Here is an 11128-nt window from a genome sequence, read left to right on the forward strand (position 1 = left end):
TCGGCACGCTCGCGAGGAGGGTCATCGGAAACACCGGCGATCCCGAGCGAGCGAGCGCGGCCGTGCGGCCGTCGTGTCTTCTCATCTTATGCAGGTTATATCGACACGCAGGGCCCCAGGGCGAGAAGGGAGAACTGGGCCCGACGGGACCGCCCGGCATGACCGGCGAGAAAGGTGCTCGGGGAAAGCCAGGGAAGAGGGTAAGCTTCAGCGAGGTCCTCCGACCGCCGACCATCGAGCGGAGCAACCGTACGACCATTCACCCGTCCGTCCACTTATCCGCATTCACCCGTCCGACCGATCCCGTTATCCGTCCCGATCGCATCCGACTGCGCAGCAGTCGGAAGCAAATTGAAAAAAAGAAAAAAAGGACAAAGAAACTAAGGAGTCCCATCCGATCTGTGTGCGTCTCCTCCGACACCTTCGTCTGCCGCCGATCACCACCCGTTGTCCTGTGCGTCGTCCTTCACCTTCCCCCCCTGTCCCCTGGACTGCCTTGTGTGTGCATGCTTTGCATGGTAGGGAACAACACTCGGGCACTCATGTCCACGGACGTGATAACCGCATGCCTCTTCTTCACGAGTGTCGCTGTCTGGATGTCTCTCCTGTGCGCGCAGCATGACGCGTGGTCGATGCTTCCTTCTGTGCGCAAGGTGAAAGGTGCCAATGCCGGGCCGCGCGCGTTTGTAACGCTCTACAGTTGCCTCGGCAGCTTTAAATTCTAATATTTGCACTTTTATTACAGAATATATGTATATATATATATATATATTGAATATGTACATTTATTTTCTATATCGAGAGTTTAAATATTCGCATTTAAAGACCGAAACGTAATAAAAGTGCCGCGTACTTCTAACTCTGGACATTCTATTGCCTCGGCTTTTAAATTCTAATATTTGCACTTTTATTATATAGAATATATATACATTAAATATACATTTATTTTCTATATCGAGAGTTTAAATATTCGCATTTAAAAACCGAAACGTAATAAACGTGCTGGGCTGGGCGTACTTAACTCTGGTCATTCTGTTGCCTCGGTCTTTAAATTCTAATATTTGCACTTTTATTGTAGAATATATATACATTAAATATACATTTATTTTCTATATCGAGAGTTTAAATATTCGCATTTAAAAGCCGAAACGTAATAAACGTGCTGGGCCGCGTACTTAACTCCTGGTCATTCTGTTGCCTCGGTCTTTAAATTCTAATATTTATACTTTTGTTATAGAATATATATATATATTGAATATACAGATTAATTTTCTGTAATGAGAATTTAAATATACGCATTTAAAGACTGAAACGTAATAAAATCGCTGGATCGCGTATTTAATTCTGCATATTCTATTGCCTCGGTCTTTAAATTCCAACATTTACATTTTTCACACAGAATATATATATATATTAAATATATAGATTTATTTTCTACATTGAAAGTTTAAATATTCGTATTTAAAGACCGAGATGTAATAAAAGTGCTGGGTCGCGTACTTGACCCTGGACATTCTTGTTTTTTTTTGTCTCGGTTTTTAAATTCAAATATTTATATTTTCCGCGTGGTATATAAATACATGTATATTGAATATATATGTGTACTCGTGCTCTACGTTGAAGGTTTAAATATTTGTATCTAAATACCAAAGCAATAGCGAAAATGTCGAGGCCTCATATTTCGAATATTATTATTATTATTGTTTCAGTCTTTAAATTCAAATATTCAAGCCGTGGAGTATATATGTACATGATTGAATATGTTCCATATGTGGAAACCTTCAAAATATTCCTCCTTTCGAGACTAAAATAATAGAAATCTCCGAGATGGGACACGGCGTTGGTACTTGAACCGTCTCTCGCGGACAGAGTCCGCTTTTTTCCAGCGTGTCACACGCAACATGCTCCCCTCTCGGGAGGGAGGGGAACCACTGTACGTATGAACGTAGGACATGGGTTTAGAGACGCCGTAGTAGTAGAGCGAGAGGGCCGCGAGACGGACGAGACGCGCGCGGCCCCAGATTGCCTGATTTCATATTCCTGATCACGAGTGCCCTTAATCCCGCGAGTTAATTGAAAGAACGGGTCTCGCCGTGCTCAACGTTTACATTATTTCGGTTTTATCACGCACCGTTCGTTCGTTCGATCGCGCCTCGATTTCCGGGCTGTGTGTATCAATCGATCCAACCTGGATTTGGCTTTTGCTCGATAACCGCGGCACAGTCGACGGCTCTTCTGTCTTTTTCTGTTTTTTTCTTTTTTATTGCACAATATTAACTTCATTGGCCGCGACGATGAATTGCCCCGAAACGGGCCGAGTAAACCAATGGAACAAACCACTATTGATAGTCGTTACTTCGGCCGATAGATTCCATAGCGAGATTCAACGCCGACTCGCTCGCGGTGTTTTTCTATCGCGATTATCCGGTTTCGCCAATTAACTCTTATTCCGAAGAAGTAACGATTGCGCGTCAAATCGGAAGTTTCAGCTTTCCCACATCGAGTCGCCGCGCTCTCGATCGATTGGATTCGGCCACCCGCTGAATTGTGCGCGGCTGGCGGCAAGCTGGCGTCCCGAACGAAGTTACGTCACGGGAAACGGCCTTGCCCCCACTCTCGCTCCGCGTCAGCTGACCGACAGACCGCGCGGTCGTTCACCTCTAGAGACGCCCCGATATATTGGGCGACAGATTCTCGGCCAATGTTTGACGATCATAAGCCGCTATTCAGACGCTTCGTGGGCAATGAAACGGCCTGTACAGCGTCCTAGGCTTAAGACGATCTCATGTACAAAGATTGACTATGAATAGCGCTTATAGATCGGTCAAGCGTCGTTGCACGAAGAAAGGAGATTGCTGGAAAATGACGCGACGGTGAAGCGAGTCGAATGCCGCGAGTTCGAGCCGACTTTGCTGCACAAAAAACAAACATTCTGTCTCTGTTCTGGCTAGAGGAGACGGGATTCCTCGGAAGCGAATTTGGCTCACAAATGCCGATTCGCTTTTTACTTCTGGCTCGGTCGAACGGAATAAGAAACCCAAAAAGAAAGTAATTTTAGAACAAGCGCGGAATCATCTAAATTTTGGGGGATTTTATTTTTATATATGGCCCCGAGAGAGGATTCCTCTAAGATTAAGAGGAAAATATTATAAACATATTGTTCTCAAAGTTAGAGGGATTATATATTATATATATATATATATATATAATACAAATTTTATTGATTTTAATATAAATATCCTCTTACACACAGATTATTTAATCTTTTTTTAAGACGATTATTATTTATTCTTACTGTAATTTATTCTTGCTGGTTGTATTAGTTAATTTGAAAAACATTATTATAATGTATAGCGAAAAATAATATATAGGTGTACTTCAGTTCTGTAATAAGTAGGCATGAATGAAATAAGATCATCATAACAAGCAAATTTCCAATCAGTTTTGTTATGGTTTATATGGCTACAAAAATCATCATAACCAATTGTGTGAAACATAGTTAAAAGAAAGAATATATTGTTCAACTTCTTGCAATAGACTATAAACTGTATTTGACCAAATGTGGGTTAATTAAAATTATCTTCGTTATATGTTGCAACGATACATATACTTTTTCTAAAAAGCGTTTCAAATATTCTGACCCGTGGACATAGGGTTATTTTTTCGTTCATGTCTGCAGGTAGAGCATGGCTGAAAGTCACAAAAGACGCCGGCATTCAAATTAACATGTTCCTCTTCATATAAGAGAAAAATCAATTGATACAGGAGGAAATTGAAATAAAAGGGAAACAGTTGGTATAATATCTAATAAATTTTAGATGAATGGTTCACTTTAATCGCTTTATCGGAAGAAGAATCCTTTTCCTATTTGTAAAGATCACTTTACAAATAGAATACAATTTTTCGGGTGCAATCTCCAGCCCCCAAAATCGAACTCGCGACGGAACTTTCGACAGAATTTCCGGGCCTTACGATCGAATTTCGCTCGCAGGAACTTCCTTCACTGCCGCATTTGATTCAACCAATCTCTCTTTCGTGTATCTCGACGTGTGACTGTCCTACACATACACACAGTCGTGTTATAATTCCGAAAGCATTTCCACTTGACGCATAATTCAGTCGATCGAGGGAACCCTCTCCGCGATATTTCAATCGTCGCGCTCTTAGCGATCGAATAATTTTGCCGGTGATTTCGAGGAATAATGCGCCGCCGATGGTGCCTCTCGCATCGGTCCGAGCTCTCCTTTCGTCCCTCCGCCCTCCTCCTCCTCCTCCTCCTCCTCCTCCGGTCTCTTTCGCCCTACTTTCGAGCGCGTCGCCGGCGTCGCTCGCGCTTTCCCACGGAATATTTGATTTTGTAATCCCGAGACCTGGTCCCGAGGAGACGAGCGAGCGCGCTCCTCCCCCGCTCCTCCCTAGCCGAAGAATGACGACGACGACGACGACGACGACGACGGCGGAAAAGCGGCAGCAGCACGCGCATGCACGAGACGCTCTCATCCACGCAGTCACGCGAGCATGAGCACGTACATCACGCCGTCGCACCTGCATCTTTGAGTAAACTCTAGCTAGCCGAACAGCATCGTCACTCTCGGACGGTAACGGGCCGAGGAAAGTTCCCCGTTTCGCTGGCAGGATTCGCAATCCGCGACTTCTCGCGGTTGTTTACGCTGCCCGTGATAGCAACGTGCGAGGGGCGCTGGAGGGACGTTCGCGGGAATATCGCCCCGTGGAATTCCCGTCCCCGGGATTGTCTTTCTCTCTTGCTCTCCCTTCTTCGGTGCAATCGTCCGCCAGTCGGAAACTTCGGTCAACTTATCAGCAGCGATTGATCATCGGAGGAACTCTCTCAGCAACTTTTATCGTACACGTAAGAATGATCTGCGCGCCATTGAGCGGATTGTCTAACATTGTTGAGCGGCGGCGGAAAATCTCACCGCATCGACGAGGACCGACGGGGATGAGCGATCGTTTTTTAAAATGCTCACGCGCCGGGTTGTAAAACCAAGCGGGATAGAATGGGATGGGATCAGGTATCGATAATTGGTAAATTGCGAGAGAGAATGACGCGCGACCCGGGAATATTTTACTCTCGCCTTATTCCTCCATAGAGATCCGCGCGTCGGAGAGAGACGCGAAAAGAGAGAGAGAGAGAGGGAGAGAGAGAGAGAGACTTCCTTTTCTCCTCGACGCTTTCCACACGGAACTTTCCTCGCGCGCATGTGTCCGTCTTCGGACTTGCATACGTAAGCTCGAGCGACTGCCGGGACTCGTTCGGTCCCGTGAGAGAAAAAAATACAGAGAGCAAAAGAACAGAATAAACTCGAGGGAAAGAAAAAAAAAAAGAAGGCAAAGAGATGGAGAACAGCGCAGACAAAGGGACGAAAGTAGATAGACGAGCGAGGCAAAGTCGAATGAACGAAACAAGAGAGAGAGAGAGAGAGAGAGAGAGAGAGAGAGAGAGAGTGAGAGAGAGAGAGAGAGAGAGAGAGAGAGAGAGAGAGAATGAAAGAAAAAACGTTGGTGGCAGCAAATAACACGTATACGGACTTCGCGGTATCCGAGGCTTCTCCTCGGCCCCCTCTCACACCTCCCCCCGACTCTTTCGATTCTACCCTTCTCAACCCCGTCGTCCGCGAGCGAGCGAGCGCTCGCTCGCTCGCTCGCGGACGTCGATGTTTTCGCGCGAGACTCCACGTAGATTCGTCTCCACACTCGCGCGCGCAGCACTACCGCCGGGCTCGCAAAGGCAGCCTCTGTGAACCCGGGGGCTGGCAAGCAAGCAAGCAAGCAAGCAAGCAAGCAAGCAAGCAAGCAAGCAAGCAAGCAAGCAAGCAAGCAAGCGAGCGAGCGAGCGAGCGAGCGAGCGAGCAAGCAAGCAAGCAGAGGGTGACGGAGCTTGAGCTCTCCTTCCAGCCGAATTACACGCCTACGCGCCTAACACCCTGTAACCGCGCCTAAGAGCTTGGCGTGTGCGACTGTACTCTTTCGGCTACCGTAATACCGTAAGTATACTCTTCGAGATCTGCCGAGCTATCGTTAGCTCTTCTCGGCCACGGCTGATGCAAACGTGGCGGGACCGCCACGCGCGCGTCGCATCCTTCAGGGAGAGACAGAGAAGAAGCGAGACAGCGAGAGAGAGAGAGAGAGAGAGAGAGAGAGGGGGAGGGGGCGATCTCGCGTGTAATCGCGATCGTCGCGGCTACTCAATCCCTCTTTCACTCCCCCCCCCCTCCCCCCAAAGGCTGCACTCTAATATCGATTTATTCGTTGGAACAGCGGCTGGTCCGGTCGTTCGCTTTCAGTGATAAACGAGTGGATATATCGGCGCGGTGATGATTTTTGACATGTACACTCATTATACCGTGCGCGCTCGCTCATTATCTCATGATGACAATAATTGCGCATTATTGACGCACCCGCGACCAAACTGTCGGTTTGATCTTCTCAGCCGTGAGAAAAGCGCGCCTCCCCCCGTCGTCGTCGTGATGATATTAATCGGTGATGTCTTTTAATGGAGATTCGCGGCAGTGATCGTTCTTGACGCGCACGCTCGTTGTCCCGTCTGTGTTCACTCGTTAATTCGCCAGGATTGTGCTTTGTTCGTCGTCTGCTCCCCCCCCCCCCATCAAACTGTCCTTCTGAGAGCTTCTTGGTAATCGGCAAACGACGTGAAACGCCGTCGTGAAAGAGTGCGCGAATCGGTCGTATTTTATAATCGAAATTCGGGGCAGTGATTGCTTTTTACGTCGCCTCTTTTGTTTCGCTCATATTAATAATAATAATAATAATAATAATAATAATGATAATCGTAGCCGCGCATGTCTTCAAATAATCTATTCATCTTACGCGCGCGAAGCGAATCACTCACGTGTTGTAACAAAAATCGCGCGCGGAATCGCGAGCTCCGGCGGGGGCGGGGGCGGGGGGAGAGGACCGGAAGTTTTGCGCGGAGTTTCCAAATTGTGTTTCTGTAATGAATTATCGCATTAATGAAACGACACTTTGGTATCCCGGAAATTTGATATATAAATTCGCGCGCGCGCTCGCTCGCTCGCGATATTAATTTTTAAACAGGACCATTTGCATAGATACGTTGAACGTACAAATGTATGTTTCTTGCAAACATCGTTTCGCGCTCTCACAAAAGGAAGGCACTCCATATTCCATTTGCAAGTTATTAAATTCCACGTGATTTTGCGCGTTTTATTTGGCGCGCGTGTATTTACATTGACCCGTTCCCTGCAACGAGATGACAAGTGATTAAAATCGAGGTACTTTTAATGACTGCATTTTTACCATGCGCGACGCGTTCAAAATAACGCAACGGAAACTAATGAGAGAGAGAGAGAGAGAGAGAGAGAGAGAGAGAGAGAGAGAGAGAGAAAGAGAGGGCGACAGAGCAGGAGAGGAACGGGGGAGAAGGCAAGGCAGGTAAATATCTCCATGAATTTCACATCTGCCGCGCGATACGCGCGGATAAATCGAATTAAAAGCGCAGTGTCGAACGAAAGCACACAGAGTGCGTTCAATCGCTCTTCTAGCACGTATAAGACAGAAGGAGAGGAAACGGAACGAACAAGCCGTCCCCTCGTTTCCGAAGTCAGGGACTCACGCCCTCGCATGTTCCAGCCCTCGCGCTCCAGCCGCTTCCGCGACGCGGAAACGGAATTGAACGCATGCGCGGCCCCTTCGCAGCGAAACTTCTCCCCGCTCGTTCTCTCTCTCTCTCTCTCTCTCTCTCTCTCTCTCTCTCTCTCGTTGCCGGCCGACGCCGCGTGGCGGCCGGCGACGCAACTCGCGCGCGCGTGCTTGTCAGCCCGGCGATTACTTACTCCGGCGGACGCAACGAGGTGTAAAACTCTCGCCGTCGCGCGGCGGCTCTTACTCAGCTCCGGCCGTCCGCTCGATTTGCGTCTCTAACGAGACGCGGACTCACCCGGATGCCGTGCGTGCGTGCGTGCGCGCGTGCGTGCGTGCGTCCGTCCCGATTGCACAGCCGCGGCCGAGTGTACACCTAACTACAGCTGACGTGTACAAGGTGCGCCGAGTCGGCCGGGAAAGGCCTCCGAGGCAGATTCTTCGCTCGAGAATTCGGGGAATGGACGAGGAAACGTTCGCCGTGTTCCCGTCCGATCTGTTTGTGTCGTTTGCGCGATTATGCTAATTTCAGGTCGACCCGACGCCCAACCGGAGATCCAGCTCGAGATTTCCTCGGCGGGGGAGAAAGTTGGCACGAAGAGCCGCGGGGAGGCTCTTCTCTCGCGATTGATTGGCGCCGAGCGGCGTCGGGCATTGATAGACGAGAATCCCCGTCGACCGATATCAGCGGAATTAAACAAACGCGTTCCTCGCGAGAATCGTCGTTCAACGCACGCGATGATCGTTCCAGCCGATTATCCTTCCATCGAAAACATTATATTCTTGATATAAGAAAATGTTATACCTTTTAAGCTTTCTTAACAAATATTCTCAATCTATAAGAATATTTTCTTCTTCTTATCGATATGTCTAGAATACATACTAAAATTAAGAATATACTCTTTTGTGACTCGATCGGTCATTAAGAAGAAGAATATACTCTTTTATGACGCGATCGGTCATTAAGAAGGAAGCACGCATACATCTTACATAAAGGCATAATACACAATAAGGAAAGGAACCAATCAGAATCCTCATTTCTATTGCCACGTTTGAGGTGAAAGATTGATTAGTTCATTTCCTTATGCGTTGTGCATTACGTCTCTATGAGCAAGAGTGTGCTTTTCTTTTATCTCAGAAACAGCTTTCGCAGTATAATTATATGCGATAGATCAAAGGCAAATAAAAACCAACATTGAAGTCGGATTGCAACGTTAAAATTGCATTAAAAAATGTAGCATTGCAAGAGATTAATTAATTAAATATTACAAATTGGTCATTAGAATCAGTTCGACGCAGAAAGTGTATACACGGTGAATCAACTTCCCGTGTCCCGAGCAGACTCTGATTCCTAATTTTTAATATTAAATTAATTAACCCCCCTTAATTTTCTGCGACACTACATTTTTTAATTTCACTTTAAAGTTGCGATCTGATAGCAGCGTTGGCTTTTACTTACTTCGATCTATCGTATATGGTTGCATTAATATTTATATACATTAAGAATATCCGTTAAGATTATTTCTTAAGAATATCTGGTACCGACACATTCTTAAGAAGATTCTTCTCTTAAGTTGAGAAGATGTTCTTGGTGCTTATTTTAGAAGAAATTATCCTAAACATAAGTGGGAAATTCCTCAAAATAGGGATACAATTTTGTCGGTGTCCATTTGATCGATCACGCGCCGCTCTCGACGCCGAGTCTCGTCGGTCGATTAAATTATACTCATAATTGCTCACGGTTACGTGCCGGCCGAGTTTGTTTGTTGACTCTTGATCGACCGATGCCCGACACCGCCGCCGCGCCGCTCGCGAGAAACGCGAGGATCTCCGGAGGAGGATTCGTCGGAGAATTCCTCGCGCAGCGCTTCCCGGTCGAGCCGGGCCACCCTGTAGATATCCGCCGATATCCGCCGCCGTCCCCGCAGAGGGATGACGGCGACGATATCGATCGCTTTTGACGTGTGTGTACAGTTAGTCAGTAGTGATCCTCGGCGTGTGGTGTACGTAGCTTGTGTAACTAATTTGTGTTTATGTAGCGAGTAACACCCCACTACTTCTCCCCCGTGTGTCGGTTCGATTCACTAATCACTAATAACCACTACTACTACCCCGGCTTGTTGTTGTTGAGGCTCTCGCAACCCTATCGACCAGCGATCGCAATAGCCTGCGGCCTATCGCGTAAGTATTCAAGATCTGTCAAAAGTATGTAGCTTACTCTGTCGCGTTCCATGTCGTTCTTCTATCACACTCGCGATATTAATTCGTATCGATTCTTTCTTTTCTCTTTTTATTTAATACCGTAATACTTTTTTCTCTCTTTTCCTCTCCCTCCCTCCCTCCCTCTCTCTCTCTCTCTCTCTCTCTCTCTCTCTCTCTCTCTCTCTCTCTCTCTCTCTCTCATGTCCTTCGTTCGCGCCTCCCCATCCCCCTCTCTCTTTCTCTTCCGCGCGAGGCATTTTCCAGGTCGACGGACATTTTAATTGCAATTAATGAATCTAATAAAGAGAAAGAGAGCGCGCGCGCACGAGAGAGAGAGAGAGAGAAAGAGAGAGTGAGCATTGAATATCTCGGATAAAATTCAGCCGTTCGATTTGATTTGTCTCTGTCCTATTTTATTTATTAATACAAATTTTGTTAACATGCGAATTACTGCAAACACCGAAAATTATTGCAAAGTGGTCCTCGCGGATATCGATAAATAATATTTCCAAGTGCCTTGCACATTTTCGCGTTTGGTTTGAATTGAAAGCTTCCGCCGTCCTATGAAATATACAAAATTGTCAATCCTCGGTAATGAATGAGTCATCGATTAATGGCGCGTTTTTCAACAATTCCGTTCCGTTTGAGAATCAACAAGAGACACATACACACAGAGAGAGAGAGAGAGAGAGAGAGAGAGAGAAAGAAAGAGAGACCTTAGCAATCCCCAGTTTTCTACTAAATTTGAGCCCACTAACGAATCCCACTCCTCATAGTCGTGAGTCGCATGAGTATTAGTAGTCGTTTTCTATGTGTCACCGAGTGAACACTGATACTTGTGTAGATCATCACGTGTGTTCGATTGTGTAGCGCAGAGTGCGGCGGGCACGATCTTGGCAGCCGGAGCGGAGTCAATCGGTCAGAGGAGAGAAGAGAAGAAAAAGGAGAGATGCGATCACAGTTGGGCGACTGACGCGCGTCAGCGTTCCATGCAGACTGATCCCCCCTCCCGACGGGGTTGCCAAGATCGAGCGCCGTCTCACCGCGACCGTAGATCTCGAGGCACCACCCGTCCCCTCCTCCTCTCCATCCCGTCTAACGCGAGAGAAGACAGATATGAACTCGCTTCGTCGTCGGAGCGACGAGAGAAAAGCAAGCGCGAAAACAAAGAGAATCAAACAAAATCGACAGCGCACATGGAGGACCTGGTTGGATCTGACCTTGCAGTGTCATTGTAGGGTTTCAAGGGTGAGAGCGCTGTGACTTTGGCGAGGGGTGCCCCCGG

At 47.1% G+C, this 11128-nt stretch overlaps 1 protein-coding gene across 21 annotated transcripts in view; it reads left to right on the plus strand.

Annotated features, from left to right (window-relative positions):
* LOC105182063 (collagen alpha chain CG42342) overlaps positions 1–11128 on the plus strand; it is a 253895-nt gene that overhangs the window by 206563 nt on the left and 36204 nt on the right. For 19 of the 21 annotated variants that reach the window (XM_025307771.1, XM_025307765.1, XM_025307769.1 and 16 more), the window contains 2 exons: positions 112–200; positions 11082–11128. The exon at positions 11082–11128 is cut by the window's right edge and continues 80 nt beyond it. The exons of 1 other annotated variant lie outside the window; for it this stretch is intronic. In XM_025307771.1, coding sequence (XP_025163556.1) covers positions 112–200; positions 11082–11128 — 136 coding nt within the window. The remainder of the gene's footprint in view (positions 1–111; positions 201–11081) is intronic. One more of the 21 variants, XM_025307784.1, reaches the window with a different exon arrangement.

The sequence above is a fragment of the Harpegnathos saltator genome, unplaced genomic scaffold (genome assembly GCF_003227715.2).
Source record: "Harpegnathos saltator strain DR-91 unplaced genomic scaffold, Hsal_v8.6 scaffold93, whole genome shotgun sequence".
NCBI classification, from domain to species: Eukaryota; Metazoa; Arthropoda; class Insecta; order Hymenoptera; family Formicidae; genus Harpegnathos; species Harpegnathos saltator.